This window comes from Periplaneta americana, chromosome 17 (genome assembly GCF_040183065.1).
Source record: "Periplaneta americana isolate PAMFEO1 chromosome 17, P.americana_PAMFEO1_priV1, whole genome shotgun sequence".
Lineage (NCBI taxonomy): Eukaryota > Metazoa > Arthropoda > Insecta > Blattodea > Blattidae > Periplaneta > Periplaneta americana.
This window is the reverse complement of record NC_091133.1, coordinates 50,165,121-50,182,596: the sequence shown is the minus strand read 5'-3', so window position 1 is coordinate 50,182,596 and position 17,476 is coordinate 50,165,121. Positions and strand designations below refer to the sequence as shown.

Here is a 17,476-nt window from a genome sequence, read left to right as displayed (position 1 = left end):
TTGATATACTATCATATATTATTATTATAAATTGATGAAGCAACCTTTGGAGACAATCAGTTTTTGCCATAAAACAGCGTCATCTGCGTAACACAATGGCCCCTATTCAGATTTTTGTTGCCCAACAGATACCCTGGTAGGTATTTTACACTATTAATCTTATCCATTACCAAATTAAATAATAAGGGACTGAGTGAGTCTGCATGTCTTATACCTGTAGTGCACTTCATTTCGTCTATTACTAATTTACGATAATACGTAATTTTTTCCCGTGGGGGACCTTGTAACCCCTATCGGGCACGTCCCTCGGTTGGCAGATGAGGGATCCCACCAGATATGGTGGGGTGGTCCGAATAGCTATGGCAATAAGGACCCGTGGACCAACAAGGAGCCCGGTTCCTAGGGGTTTTAAATACTGGGACACCCTCTCTCCAGGGGTTATAAATATGGAGGGCCCATGCCCGGGGTAACAAGGGTGAAGACCTCAACGGTAGAAGATTCTAGCGGAAGAGGCTCCCCTCTCCTTGGGGGCTTATACAAGTGAGGAGCAAGTTCGAATGCTTAGAGGTGGCAGCCCCACCATCGGACTTACTCAGCAGTAGGCTGGTTACCTACTATGAGGACAATTAAATAAACTCGAACTCCCCAAAGGAATAGCCGGATAGATAAACTGAAGACGACCTATGGCAGTAACAAGGACAAACGATTAGGAAAAACTAACAGATGGAGGATAGCAACCTGGAACGTTCGAAGCATTCACCACAAAGTAGAGATTTTAGAGAAGGAATTGAAAGCCGCCTCAGTAGATATAGCAGTAATTACGGAAACGAAGAAGAAATTAAAAGGAACAGAAGAACTAGAAGACTATTTATATATTTATAGTGGAGTCCCACAAAACAAGAGAGCCTCAGCTGGTGTAGCAATTTTCATTAATAAAAGTCTTAAGAATAAAATACACAGTTACACATGGATAAATGAAAGACTAATTTTACTCAGATTCAAACATGGAAGAGGATATATAACCATTATAGGTGCATATGCACCTGAAGAAGGAAGAAAAGAAGCCACAGACGAATTTTATGAACAATTACAAACAACATATAACTCAATAAATCCTAATGATTATGTTATTCTGTCAGGCGATCTAAACGCAAGAGTAGGAAACCAGAAAATCCCAGGAATCGTTGGAAATAAAGGAGAACAAGTAATCAATAAGAATGGTGAACACCTTAGAGAATTTTGCTCTTTTAACGAATTAAGGGTAATGAACACGTTCTTTGAACACAAAGATATACATAAATTTACAAGGACGGATGGACATATATACAGCATTATTGATTACATAATAGCTAATAGGAAAACAGCTCTCTTAATAGAAGATGTACGTGTATTTCGAGGTAAAGATATATACTCAGATCATTACTTGGTAATATCAAAATTAATAATACCAACTCCTTGGAAAAGAAGTCAAGTAAAACAAGACAACAAAAAAGAAATTTATAAAGTTAATTTGTTACAACAAGAGAGCATCAAGTATTTATATCAGAGAAGGTTAGATAATTTATTTACAGAAATGCCTGTCAGTAATAATATCAATTTGGAATGGGAAACACTAAAGAAGGTAATACTCCAAGCAGCAGAAGAAGCTCTTGGAAAGAGAATCAAAAGACATAAAAAAAGAGGGTTAAGAATATGGAATCAAGAGATTGCAGACATAATTAAAAACAAGAAGGACGCATATTTACGATATTTACAAGACAAATCCATAGAGAATAGAACTGAATATAAAAGGAGATGTGCAATTGCTAAGAGAGAAGTAAGAAGGATACATAGAAAAAGTTGGGAAACATATGTAAATGAATTAGAATGTGATTTTCATGGAGCCCAAAAGTATGCATATAAAGTCCTGAAAATGATAAATTCTGAGGAAAAAGATAAAATACAATTGAATCCAATTATAGAAAGTGAATGGCTGGAATTTTACAAAGAATTATGGACTCAACCCGATCAAGAAGATGTCTACATAAATACTGAGGAAGCACATATAGACTATATAACAATGGATGAGATGATAGAAGTAATAAAGAGTAGTAAAAAATAAAAAATGTCCTGGTATTGATAATATTAATATTGAACTGATAAAGTATGCGACACCAGCTGTATTATATCGCCTTCTTAATTTAATAAATATATGTTGGAGTCACGGATACATTCCAGAAGAATGGAAAACTGCTGTCATTGTACCAATCTTCAAAAGAGGTGGAAGAAGCAATTGCAATAACTATAGAGGTATTAGTTTACTGGGTACTTGTTATAAGATATATGCAAAATTAATAACAAGAAGATTAAATAAAATTACAGAAGTATTGTTAAAAAACGAACAACATGGATTCCGGAAAGGACGATCAACAACAGATTGTATCTTCACCATAAACCAGATAATTGAAAAAAGAAGAGAATATAACTTAGAAACACACTTATTATTCATCGATTATGAGAAGGCTTTTGATAGAGTGAATAGATCAAAATTATGGAAAATAATGGAGAAAAGAGGATACCCACAACATCTGATAAGAATATTACGTAGCATGTATCTTAATACCAATATTTGCATTGACAAAGGGAAAGGTCCAGGTAAATTAACAACAGAAGTTAATGGAGGTGTTAGACAAGGGTGCCCACTATCACCCACTTTATTTAATATATATCTTAACGAAGCCATTGATGACTGGCTGAATATTTTAAACTGTGCTTTTATCTTAGATGAAACACCTGTAAATTGCCTGCTTTTTGCAGACGACCAAGTGGTGATTGCTGATACAGAATACAACCTCCAAAGTGCAGCTTATAAACTGAGTCAAATAACCAAAGGCTATAATTTAAAAATATCACACACTAAAACAAAAACAATGGCTTTCATAGGGACCCAGCATAAAAGGTCGAAAATAGTTATTGACTCCAAAATTATTGAGCAAGTTAGTAATTTTAAATATTTAGGATGCAACATTTCTTATATGGAAAAAAGAGATATGGAAGAAAAGATGCATAGATTTCAAGGTATATGTGGAACAATTAGACAGAGCTTAGGAAAAAGAACAACGAAAGAAACACAGTTAAAACTCTACAAAACAGTAGCCCTTCCAGTACTACTTTACGGAGCAGAGACTTGGACCTTAACAGAAAGAGACAAAAGACGACTAGAAGCCTCAGAAATGAAATTCCTAAGATCAGTGGCGGGATATTCTTTATTACAACACAAGAGGAATGAAGATATCAAAAAAGAATTAGGGATAGAGGGAATAACACAAAAGTTAACAAATCACCGAAATAGGTGGATGGAACATCTAGAAAGGATGGAGGATCACCGAATCCCCAAGAAAGCTTTCCAGTATGCTCCAAGAGGAAGGAGAAATGTTGGTCGTCCTAGGTTTCGTTGGAGAGAACAATTCTAATGGGGACGGAACGGGCCTACCGGCTCAACCCGTGATGTTGATGATGATGACGTAATTTTTGTATTTGTCTTTTTCATTTCTTGTATTAAATTTAAAGATTTCCATTTTATCTTCTAATGGGACCTGATCGAAAGCTTTTGTCAAATCGACAAAGCATAAGTAATCTGAGTTCTGTATTCAATCGCTTTTTGACTATTTGTCCCCGTATAATAATTGTCTATGTATTGTGAATTCCTATCCTTATCACATATTGTGATCAGAGGTTCCAATCACCACAGCATGACACGTACTTCAGGTTGCGGATAAAGGAGACGGCCTCCAGATATGAAGGGTAGCTGCGAATATATTGAATAAACAGTCGCGGACAGCTGATAAGGGGTGGCCCTCCAGCTTGGGGATTGGGCAAAGGGCTAAGAATACATCACCGTAAAAACAACTTGTTACGAAACCCCAACATAAGGAATGGGACTGATTCTATGGCACGACCAATTTAGCTCAGGATAGGGGCTGATGGCGGACTTATGTGAGGGAGGCAATGAACCTTCGGGATTTCTAAAAGCCATTTGTAAGTATAGTAATTACATCTGTTGCGCTTTTACTGTGCTGTTCCTCACTAATATTAATACACGTTCTTGGAGCCTTTGTGAATGATCTTGCTTATTAACTTTTATTCAAAAGATGGGCCCTCGGAAGATAATAATACAATTCGTAATTGTTACTTTCCAAGACTGCCTAAGTTCAAAGCCAGTTCATCTGAAGGTGCTTACTGGAAAGGATGGAATCTGATATATAGTTCATAGCACATACGGTGTAGGCCGGGTGTTTGTGAGAACCTCCGGCCAATCACTTCTGGCTCTTTGCACTTGTTTACAGTTGCCATGGTTACAAGCTGTCTTCTTTTTATCCTCTCAGCAAGCTGTGCAGGTTGCCTTTCTACATTAATCGTGTTCTTGCTCGTCAGGTCGAACTTTCCTTTTGAATTGTGAATGGACAGTGAATCATTAGCCGCACTGCATACTATTACATTTGTTGCTACAATCTTAAGAGCAGATAATATAATTGTATTGTGATGTGTGTACTGTATCGTATTTTTTAATGTTGGTTTATTTACATACACTCTGTGGTGTAATTTTTCTAACCAAAGAGTACATACAGTCTATAATCGGTACAGTACAATGTGCTCCAACCATAGACAAATATATAACACTCGTATTGTGCATCATTAGGTTTCAAAATTTATGAAGGCGCCCTCTTTGAAATTTTGAAGTTCTGTAATATGGGTGGTTAAGCACTTTATTTGTTTGGCACCCGAAGTTGTGTTTTGCTTATTCATTTTATCATTACATCGTATTAGTAAACGGTATTAGATTTATTTATGCAAATTATAAATTGTGAAAATTAAGTCTTATACTTTTGTGCCTAATATTATTGTAACTTATGTAGCTATAGACCTAAACGAGACTGCAGTTCGTGCTGTTTTTCTTACAATGGATAAAATTGTCACTGACTGGAGAAATTCGAATTTTGTCTCCTGCATAAAGCTGAATGGGAAACCCATCATTCCTCCGCTGGTAAGTTTACGTTAAATGGACTGTAAATACATGTTTTATCAGTCTAGTAATTTGACATAGGCCTACTGTAGGCCTAAGTGAAATGTGTTTATTAGATAGCTAATTATAGTAGCAGTATGTGTTAGAATTACTGATGCTATAATAGTGAGTTGTTATTTTGTAGTAGGCCTATCGTAGACATTAAGTCACAAAAGTAGAATTCTTACTTGTTATGATGTATAATGGACTTCATTAATTAGTTATTGACACTACAAAGTTTTAGGGAGAAGCATATTATGTCACTACTGAATTTGAGAACAGAAAATGAACTGACCAAAACCTCAACTTTTTTTTTAATAGACAGTAGACCAAACTAACGTAACTTGACCCTACATATGCAATCTTTTGGTCTTAAATTCGTCCATCTGCAGCCAGGCCTATATAATTGAAACGAATTCCCACTCTCTGGCATTTGACGTTGAGAATTTCGTAGTGGGCTTAATTGTTGTTTTAACGTGAATTCAAATTACAGCAATAATAAGGGAGCTTTGTCTCGTTTTAAACCCGATTTGGCTATCGTCAGATCTAAGAGGCCTAAACTTAGACACACTAGCTTTGTGCAACATTAACTTTAGGATGCTTATGGCCATTCCAGTCATATTTCTATTGCCACCTTTTCTCTGTAATAGTCTCAGTGACTTTACGTCCGGATAGTATGGTGAAATTGTTTCTAGGCTACTTAACATTTCATCAATTCCAATTTCAGCTTTTGGTTGATTAACTTTTGTCTAATTCTAATTTTCTCATAGGCCTTTTGTCAATAAGTTCGACTTTGGTGTTTTTCCAAACTAGTCTAAGAGTAGCCTGTGCCATCCTTATAGAAACAGTTAATGCTTATAAAACTTTCTTAAAAATTAAAACTTTAAAACTCTTAAAAAATATTAAATAAGGTAATATACCTTATTGACAGATGATACTGTTTCAACACCAGTATAATGTCACTACATCAGTGTTGGAAACGGTTGGCGTAGTATCTGCCAGTAAGGTAAGTTATATTACCTTTTTCACTATTTTTAAAACTTTTAAAATTTTATAGCCTATTTTTACGCTATAACAAGTGTTGAAGTGGACAACAAAGACAATTGAGCTAATGGTTGCGTATTTAAATGTGTACCGGTACTGAAATAGTACTATCAGCCTACATCGTAGCAGTAAATTCTATAATAACTTAGGTAGATTGATCATACGTGTGGTAGTTTTCAGAATTCACTTTATGGTGGTAGTAACCGGTGCCTTTTTTTTTATTTTAGGTATGTCATGAGTAGGGCCCGGATTTTTCGAAAATGCATATTTTGAGGGTTAGTGCATGTTTCGGCATTTATTTAGTTTATGTATGATCAATTATCTGACATTTTTGAACGAACTGTAAATCTAGTAAAGAATTTGTTTATCGGACATCTCTTGGCACCACAATAACCTTCCTATTTCAAGTGAAATGTTAAAGGGGACCTTACTTCCAGTCTTACAATACATGCAGGTAGATGGACGTTGCAGACTTTTTTCACAGAAGGAATTTCTTACATTCCTTTCTCAAAGCAGTATCATCTCAAAGTTTGTGTCGACAGGACGGCAGGTGTTCATCTGTTAACTTATTTTACATCTACCAATAGTTTATGCGGTGTTCTGTAAGATTAAACTAAAAATGCTTAAAGATAAGTTCACTAAATCCTTTTTAATTAAACAGTAGATTTCAGGCAATAGTGACTATTCAAATGACGGCGATGTAGTGTATTGTCAAGTATGTGAGAAGACTGTGAAACGCGAGAAAAAGTTGTAACTAGAACAGCATTCGAAAACAACTGCACATCTCTGGTCAAAACAAAAGGGTAAGAACACGCAACAGGTACTTTTAACTCGGGTGAAATCATGGTCTGAAGTTAGAACATTTTCCGCTGACATTTGTAAAGCTTTTGTATGCAGAACATTCCGCTGCATAAATTAAATAATCCACATCTACGATCATTTCTTCAAAAATATTGTCTTAATCAGAGGAAACCGGATGAATCCACTCTTAGGAAAAATTATATACTTTTGCTACATGCTTCTATCCTAGATTCAATAATGTCTGACATAGGAGGGAACTGCGTATAGATTTTGGTTGTTGAATCAACAGATTCGTGTGGCAGCTACATAGCGAACTTCATAGTGGGTAAATTATGTCCAAAAGAACCCAGCAAACCTCATTTACTTTCATGTAAAGTGTTGGAAAAAACCAACCACAGTACAATTGCAAGATTTGGTTACCTAGTGCATATTGTTTTGTTTTTAGTGCATATTTGCATGCATATTTTAGGTGTTTTCAATGCATATATATCCGGGCCCTAATCATGAGAAATGCATTGGAAATGACTCCATTCTCATCATCGCATAGGAACTACAAATCTTTGTCAGCACTGTCATTTATCTCTACTCTAGGACATTTACACCTTTTCAACACCTACGAACTGTGTAATGTGTATGGAACTGCATTTCGTCAATATAAATGGCAGTTTCTTTTCATTGTTTTCGTTCCTTGTCAGGAAACAATAAGTACATGTGCACCAGTAGCAGCTGGTGACAGAAATCCTCGGTGAGGCCTGATGTAACTAGTTTACATAGGTCTACCTCCTACACAATGTTTATTATTGATGGTATTATTATTATTATTATTATTATTATTATTATTATTATTATTAATGAAAAATAATAAAATGTCATTCACCAAATAATTACAAGAGGTTGAATCTGTGTTCCTTTGCATACCACATGACCATTTATGTTGCCGGTGTCAGGCTGCAGTGAAAGCCCATGTTTTAAAATTATCTTCCTGAAAAACTGTTAGTGATGGCGTAGGTCTGTCTCCATTTAAAACTTCCCTTCTTTAAATATAATTTTTTCACCATGAAGGATATTCTTAACAATGAATTATATCTTCACTATTGCTCGCATCTGTTTCAGTTTCCATTTTCCCGGAAACACAATAACACTACATCACACTCACTACTAAAAGAACCCTGAAACATAGTTATGAAGTACAGTAGCACAATACTCTCGTGTAAGTCATGAACTGAGATACAAGAGAAGAGAACAGCGTGGGCTCGCTCCTGCTAGACAGTGAGAATTTTTATGTTACTTGCGTCTTATTTAGGAAGACAAGCCAACACTGCTTTACCAACTTCCTCATCCACATCCCTTCCCAGCCTTCATATGACCATTGAGAAGAGGCCCAGCCAGTCACTTGGCTTCCTTAAACTCAAAATTTGGTGTTTTTAGACGTATATTACTTTATTATATTAGTTATTTGAATGAAGCGTATAGAGTTGTAGAAGTAGAAAACTTTGTGATGTATATAGACCTGTCTTGCAGTAAAATTTGTTCCTCAGGCCTGAAATCTTCTGGCCAGGTCTGGCATTTACATTTTGTATGTTTTTGCAGGTTTTCAGGTTGCACTTCAAATGCTGCAACTGAGGCCCAATTCTTCTGGCCTGGCCAGTCCACCCACCCACCCACCGTTCTTTATGATAATTTTTAAATTGTCCTTTAATATCCAAGTCATACAATTTCACGATATTTGTAGTTGTTACAGTTTAATGTTTTATTCTCTTACCTGTGAAACTAAAGAATAATGGTACCGGTATTTTACAAATAATTTCAAATTAACTTAGTGTAACTCTGAAAATATCGAGATTAAGTCATATGTTTATATGACATTTTTTGCTCAGAATGTCTTCGGAAATAAGCTCTGTAAGTGGTGGTAAATCCTCGTGAATCAGTCTGTATATTTTTTATTTTTTCAAAATTCAATATCTCCTTTCTAGTCTTAATTGTAATGAAATTTTATCATTGTCACTATTTAAATTAATATGGCCCATTTCAATACTAATTTTTTCAACACAATTATAAAAATATAAGTTCTGTATACATCATTGAAAAAGTACAGGGTGGGTCACTCGAATTTACCTAATTTCAATTGTGACTTGTGAATGGTTGAAGCTAGAACCTTACGGTAACGTTTATATGAAAGGAAAACTCAACAAGTTTCGAATCCTGTTGGTAGATGGTGCGCAGACACGGTTTCTTTTTGTAGATTGTATCGATTGTCAAAATGGCGACACCGCAGATGAAAGTGCAAACTGTGTTGTGGTATGCGGAGTTTAAATCAATTGTTAGAGTTCAAAGGGAGTATCGGCGAGTGTTTAACCATGATGCTCCAACTGCTAAAAGCATTAAGAAGTGGCACGATACATTTTTAGCTACAGGATCAGTGTTGAAGAAGCATGGTGGTGGTTGTAGAACATCCGACAAAATGGTTGCAAATGTTCAAGCCGCATATGAGCGAAGCCCGCTGAAGTCATTAAAAAGAGCTTTGCGGGAACTTCAAGTACCAAAATCAACATTGCAACGAATTGTCCACAAACATGTCAAACTGTACGCATACAAAGTGCAGTTAATGCAACGTCTGGAGCCAGATGACAAACCCAAACGAGTGGAATTCGCCAATACGATGCTAGACCATCTTGGTGCTGATCTCCGGATTTAACACCACTTGATTTCTTCCTCTGGGGCTATGTCAAAGATAAAGTGTAGCCATCCCAGTCAGAGACCTTTGTGATCTTTGGGAGTGCATCATAGAGGCTATTGAGAACATTCCAGAAGACATGCTCCAATGTGCTTGGCAAGAAATTGTTCATCACCTCGATATCATCACAGTGGCAGCCGGAGCTCACGTAGATATATGGTAGATATCGAAACTTGTTGAGTTTTCCTTTCATATAAACGTTACTGTTGGTTTCTATCTTCAACCGTTTACCAGTCATATACAATTGAAATTAGGTACATTCCAGCGGTCCACCCTGTACGTCTATACATACATGTTTTTTCCCCTAGATGACTCCTGAACGTAGAGCTGAGATGCAGAAATATAAACAGCTAGCAGTAGCAGTGGAAGTACGACTGAAAGATATGGGTAGGAAGAGCTGCAATGACAAAAGAAGTAGTGTAGACAGTGGAGTGACTTTATTGTCTAATAATGAGCACATTGATCATTATTCATATCCTAATAGAAAAATATATGTCAATTTAGACTGTTTAAATGAATCGAGGTCAGTCATAATACAAGATGATGCAGTAGAAAATAGTGAGATAATTAAAAATCTGGTGCCTTGTAATGGGTTAGGAGGGACTGCGTTTGAACCTGTAACAAGTGATCACTTGCAATTAAGTGGAGTGAGTCAGCAGTATAATGTTGAACAAAGAAATAATAACAAATCTCCTCACATTGTGCAACATGATTATGAGTCTGAAATGGAGAACACTAAACATAATGATCCAGTGGCTTGTTTAGACCAAAGTAATTCATGTATAAATAATGATTTAGAGGTTTCTGAGAAGAGTGGTGTAGAGTATGTGAAGCAAAGTTCTGATCTGGATTCATCTAATTGCATTTTGAGTTCAAACTACACGGGTTATAAGGTATGGGAAAAAATATGTTGTGTGAATAATAAGATTAAAGACGAGAATGCATTGAAACCATACCATGAAGATTCTGATGGGAAAATAGTTAGGTCTATAACTGTAGACAGTAACAATCGCAATGAAAACTCAGTAAAAACTTCTCAGCAAGGATGGAACAACATCCCCATTCATTACAGTCTCGTTGACAGATTCATAACACCTGTTACTGAAAATATGAGACTGAATTCAAAAATATTTGTTAGTGACACTGCTGATTTTAGAGAAAAGAGTGATGTCTCCAGAATTATGTCTGGAGATGACAAACCCTATTTATTAAATAATGAGTTACAGCTTGTAGAGACATTAAAGGAAACTTCTCTTGAAACTAAACAAAATCAGAAAGCAGAAAAACTGGATTTGTCAAAAGAAGATGGACCTCGTCTCAGTGAAGAGATGTATGCTAGTGATAATGCAGACATGCTTGTGAAAATGTGTGAAGCAGTTACGGATATTTCTAAAAACTTTCAGTCTTATACTTCAGGCAGTGACAAATGTTTGAAGTATAGTTCCCGGGAATCTAATAAAAAAATTGGAGTAAATAAATTAAGACACAATTCTCCAGAATCATTCGGATTTCCTTGTTCTGCAGATTCTTGTTGTAGTACACCACATTTGTTACCACATGAAAATCTGGAAGACAGTGTGAGTTCTATTGCCCTGTCTGCTAGTACTGATCTAAATCAGTACCTGAACATTACTGGGAGTAGTGGAAGTGGATCTCCAGGTAGAGAAATAGCATCGTCCAAAACCTGTGAATGCTCTGAGCAAGATACAAGAGATTCTGGCAATTTAGCTACACTTCAGAAATTATCTTCAAAAGCCTCAAGATCAAATTTACGAATGGGAAGTTTTAGCGAGCCTGATTTAATAGCACGACATACCTTTTTAGATGATAAGACTGAGACACAAAATTGTGAACAAAATTTTACTGATGTAAAACAGTCAAATGGAGATGGAGACAAAACTAATGTTATTAAGAAATTAGTTGAACATAATGATTTGTCAGTGACTAATGTTGTTGAGAAATTAATTGAGCATAATAATATATCAAATTCACATCAAGGAAACCTTGCAACACCAAGTTCTGAAATCGTGCATTCTATACCATTTGTTGCTGTTGATTGTGTTAAAACAAGTAAAAATGATGTGATTCATAAAGCAGATCCACCGACGTGCCTTACTGTACCAATAGTGAAGCTTAAACTTGACGGCAAGTCTTCTGCTCATATATCTGATTTGGAAACATTTAACAGTACTGCATCTGATACTTGTAGAACTGAAAACAATGCAAAGAAACCATCTCCAGCAGAAACTCCACCAAAACTTGTGCGGCAGAATTCATACACATTAGATTCACCTAGTCCTCTTCTTGTAGCTCATATGAAGACACACAATGGAAAAGAATCTGTCTGTGATATGACAAAGAATTCTTACATAGCTCCAAAACCATGTCGCAAAGCCTGGGATTTCACACAAGCTAAAAGCAGGTGGGAATCAAACAGCAAGAAAGGTAACGCACTGCTTATAGTTACCAATGATAAGTCAGTCAAGAAAACAAATTCCTCAAGATGTACCTCATTTGCAAGACATAACAAGAACTGTAATTCTTCCCTTCCTGCCAGTAACATATCAAGTCCTATAAAAATTAAAACCCCGTTTGCGTCTTTGGAATGTCTGCCACTAGCTGTTTCCAAAGAATTGATAAAATCGCCCACAGTTACAAAACATTCAACTCCAAGGCAAAATAAAAAGAATTTAAAAGACTGTATTTCATCAGCTGCAGTAAGGGCAGACAATAGTGCATTTTCATATAAAAAATCAACTAAACATTTTACAAAAAATACGTCTATAACCAACTTTCCTGCACCAACACAGGGAAGTCCGAAGAAAGTGATTGACAAAGGTGAAACACCTGCACAGTTAAATTCTCATAAAGATCTTCGCAGCTTGATATCAATGATGCAATTAGAACACAGCCAGCAGATGGCGCTATTATTGGCAAAACAGAGAAAGGAACAAGAAGAATTGCGTGAAGTATTTCTTCGTCAGCAAAGTGAATTTCTCCAAGAAATCAAAAATGTTTATCCATCAGCATTTTCTTCTCCCGAATCCCAGAAACTGCTGAAACAACAAAGTCTTTCACCTAGCACCATAAATGAAGGTAACACTGCTATCAATCCTCTCTCATCAGTTTTATCTAGTAGAAGTTTGTCTTTAAAAAGTGCTAGTATGACAGATGCAGAACATGATGAACACTGCAAAAGCATTATTTCATGCACAAATTTAGGCCTAAACAGAACAGTGAAAGAACAAAATGTTCAGCCTGATGCATTTTTACCTAAAACACCAGATTCGAATAACACGAAACATTTGCAATTTATGAATAAATTACTGGAAGAAGTTAACAAAAATCAACTACAAACGTCTGACACTACATTAATACCTGAAAGTAATATAATGGATGTTTATTTGCCTTTGAATTTATCATCACAAAGTGATAATGAAAACACGAGTAATCAACTTTTAATTGAACAAGTGTATGTACAACAAAATCCGTTATGCAGCTCAGAAGAAATAAATGAAAATAAGATACCGGTAAAAAAGTGTAACATTAATACTTCCACATTGAGTGCAACACATGAAACTGCAGTATGTACATCAGAGTTCACAGAAATTGTTAATCATTCGACTGAGATGAGACAAGTGAGGTCTCCTGCCCATAGTGTGTGCAATCCCAACAATGCAGAAGCAAGTAATACACTTCATATGCAGAAGACATGCATCAGACAGCTCTTTCCAGCTCATGAAGAGAAGCAGCAAATGAGCTTCAGTGAACGTGAAAAGGTGAGTCTTGATAATTTTTACGTACATTAACAGTCTGATTATACCATGTGTATTTCAAATTATAGTACATACGGAATTAACATTGCCATAAGAAATCCATGTATAAAAAATTGAAAATGGAATTTCATGTAGCTGGCTACGTGTAATAAGTTAGTAGACCTTGTAGGAAAGAAGACTATCTACTGATTATTGCCAACTTATCATACATGATCCTTTCACATATTATCAATTTTAGGTTAGGTGACTGAAAATAATTATATCATGGTGTTACTATTACAATTTCAGTTGTGTATTTCATTTTAAAGATTTTTTTTTGTCATTACGTTTCAGTTAGTAGGATATTAATTTTCTTTAAGAAATCGGGAATTTCGCTAATTTTTACAATATCCATCTGAGGACCCTATAGGGTCTACATAAAACTTGTTTAATATTAAAAAAAAAAAAAAAAAAAAAACATATCAACCATTTCCACGAAATTTCAAATAGTAAAAGAGGGAAAGCCTCAATTTACAAAATATAATTCCTGAGTATCCAAGGAATGTATTTGCATCCTTTCGATTACTCATAGTGCATGATTGTTTGTCAAAACATTTGAACAAAACTGAAATTTTTTCTTCGCCACTTTGTCCATTGTGCAGTCTTCAGAAATAAATGGAGGATTAAAATCATTTAAACCCACTGTGTGTGAGAAATATTGAAGAGCAAGTGAGTTAATGGCTTTATTGCCAAGAACTTAGCATTAGTTAATGACGACGACAACAGCAACAACATATTTTAAAAACACACTATTTCATTGCACTGTTTAAAACTGTATAAAAATAATTTTAAAAAGTTTTTTCTTATTTTTTTAAAAATAAAACTGTTTTTTTGCCAACCCTGATTACTGGTACCACTGGTCTACCAAGGATAACAAATATTATTGCAGGTAGAGACTAAATGGAAGAATGTATGGTAGGCCTAAAACATCATTTCTGAAGTTTTTAAAATAGGTTTTCATGATTTGTCTTTTAGATTGCTGCCACTCGAATCACAGCTGCTGTTAGAGGATACCTGACTCGCAGAGTGTTTCGCACAGCACGTGTTCAGGATCTTATTTCAACCATCCGAGATACTTTGTTGTGTGCCATGCAGTTAAACCAAGAGTGCTGGCCTGATATCACACCAGAAGATGTTGCATTGCATCGTCGCCTCATTCAGCAGGTAAACTTGTGTTGCTTAATCTTATCCATTGCCAGTATTAAGATAATAGTTGGGGAAATGGATTGCATCATTTGATCTTCGTGACTGTTTGTTTTAAGACTTGTATTTCTAAACTCCAGTGATATGTTACTAATCATAATCATCTATTGGGGTTCATATGGTAAGGTTGCTGTCCCTGAAGTTAATTTTGCTCATCAATATACTGTATAAACCCGAAAGAGGGGGTATCTCTTCTGACATTCTTTTCTGTGGAATTGATAAGGTCTTCACTTTGTTATTACTATTAGTAACAAAAAGATTTTTAAATAGATACAGGAAAAATGAATCACTTACATACAACAAATAATCACGAAGATGACACTTTCTCACACATTTCGCAGCAGTGCACAGTGGACCAGAATCTCATTGTAGCTGAAAAAAATTATATTTTTCAAAGTCTCTGAAGTTGGTGTTTCTACTCTGTAAACACTAAAGAGATGTCTGCACTTCAAAAATCCGCAATGCAGAAAGGGGTTCGGAAAGGTTAACAATAATAAATGCATAGCGGAAGTTGATGATTGATAAACACTTGGGCGGTTCGCGTCCACTTGTGAGTTGGAATGATGCAAGGGAAGATCATTCTATGTTGTACTTAAGCAAAATATTTTTTAAATTCCACGTGAAAAGTCTGCCCACACAAATGTTTTTTTTTTTTTTTTTGTGAGTTCATTTCTTACACGTATGTGGAAGCTACTAGTAAGGTATTTTAAAAATTATTCAACAAATGACGTAAGTATACAGCCAAGAGGTTATGATACTGCATCTAATATGCTCTCCTGTAAAATTTTGTCTGTGTGGCTTAAGACTATAATGATTCTCACCCCTTCATGTATTCATAAGTTTTTTTATTATCGCCTGGTAACCTGGATTGTTATTGTCAGTTGAACCAACTATTACATTAAATGCTCAATAGATAGTCTCTGTAGTTTTATTCTCAGCTCTAATCAACATAACAATCCAGATTCAATAATGTATAGGCTACAAAAGTGTTCTAGTAAACTTTTCACAGCGATTTAGTTTGGTAAAAATACATACAATTCTTTTATAGGACAGACTCTGAAATAGGTCCTTATAATAATACTGTAGAGATGTTAAGCTTTTCTGCAAACTCTTCACTTGCGTGCTGTCGATTGTTAGTGAAGGAAAATTTCCTTGTAAAACAAATGCAGGAATATGATTAGTTTATGGTACTGTTATAAATCTCCTTTGGACTTCACAGTTGTGACTGTAATAATGTAAAGTTTTAAGATATGTCATAAAAATGAAAGTAGGGCTAAGAGAGAGAAAGAGAGAGAGAGAGAGAGAGAGAGAGAAAGGTGATAGAGGAGTTATTTTAAGGAGTAATACACACTAAACCCGAACTAAAGAAACAAAAAACACAACACACATGTTCAAGAACATACAAAGTTTTTTGGATCTTATGTCATCAGACCATAGTTGTGCGCACTGACAGACCATTATATTCACATCACGGAAATAACATCATTTACAACAGGGATTAGACCTTATGGGCTGTTCCAACATCAGGAGAAAAGTGAAATTGGTTTACATGGAGTTATTGGTAGTTATCTCATTCCATACAATTAAAAATATTCAGTTTCTTCCTTATATCACGCTCTTTTGATTCATGTGGGTATAGTCTGCTAGGGTTTTCAAGAATCTCTCCAAGATGGATTAATTTTCCTTCCCATTTCTTTCATCCACAAGAGGACTAATGGCTTTGTTGCCAAACATCTAGGCATTTGAACAACAATAACATTATCTTAACTTTTCCCATTTTCATTAGTGGTGATCTCTCAGTTAATCACAAAAAACCCCTTAATAGATTGATTTTCAGCTTTTACATTGAAGTTTCCACATAAAACTGATCTGTTCATTGTTCTGAGATGCAATTGCAATAGTTAATGAAATTATGAACTTTCTTCTTTCCTTCCACTCAGGAGTATATCCCTATTTTTCATCATATAACCTCTTAACTTTTTTACCCTCAAATTAATTATACGATCACTGAATAAAAGAGTACAGATCACTGAAGAATAAAAACTTATTTCTGTACGGGTATTATATTCACATTAGTAAGTATTCATGTTAAAAAATTGGAATAAGTGTAACCCATACCTGAACACATGCTTATTGTATAATATTTAATTTTCCACATTCGGTATATCTTATTTCATCTAAATAACTCATTTTGTCAGTAATCCAAAATTTTCGTAACAAACTTGAAACTGTATCTAAGATGTAGTATTTTTATAATGCACAAGAGTGATAGCAAATGTTTGTTTCACATCAGCTTTCAAGCATAACAACATGTAATTTGTAGTTAAAAAAAAGAAGGCACTATATTTCACCACTAATTACCATAGGCGCCAACTTTTAAAATTCTTGGGGAATGTTCATGTTTAGATCTCGGATTTATAGGCTCGAATAAGATAGTTTGCAACAATTTTATGTAAAAATTCCAAAAATGTATGCAACACGAGAAAAACTCGAGCAATAATATTGCCTAAAACTAAGTGCATTAAAGAATATAATATGTTTCAACCTATGCTAAATGAGCCTAAAAATCTTAGGTCCATGTTATAAACTGTGCTACCTACATTTATAAACTCGTAATATAATTTTGTGTCCTGTGCCGTGGCCTAAGTTATCTTCCTTAGAAGTTGCATTACGGAATCCGTGTTGATTCGAATCCTCATGGGGGAAGAAATTTTCTCATAAAATTTCAGCCAATGTATGGGACTGGTGCCCACCCACCATCGTGATGCACTTGGGGAGTTATGATAGGTAGCAAAATCTGGTTACAAAAGCCAGCTATAACAGCTGGGATGATCATCA

At 35.3% G+C, this 17,476-nt stretch overlaps 1 protein-coding gene across 3 annotated transcripts in view; it reads left to right on the top strand.

The window, feature by feature from the left end:
• The first annotated feature begins 4,471 nt into the window (after nucleotides 1-4,471).
• Cp110 (Centriolar coiled coil protein 110kDa) overlaps nucleotides 4,472-17,476 on the top strand; it is a 34,830-nt gene continuing 21,825 nt past the window's right edge. The window contains exons 1-4 of one of the 3 annotated variants that reach the window (XM_069816602.1): nucleotides 4,476-4,812; nucleotides 4,896-5,023; nucleotides 9,929-13,399; nucleotides 14,411-14,599. In XM_069816602.1, coding sequence (XP_069672703.1) covers nucleotides 4,940-5,023; nucleotides 9,929-13,399; nucleotides 14,411-14,599 — 3,744 coding nt within the window. In that variant the 5' untranslated portion in view covers nucleotides 4,476-4,812; nucleotides 4,896-4,939. Of the gene's footprint in view, nucleotides 5,024-9,928; nucleotides 13,400-14,410; nucleotides 14,600-17,476 lie in introns of all 3 variants that reach the window. The other 2 variants (XR_011330216.1, XM_069816603.1) reach the window with 2 other exon arrangements.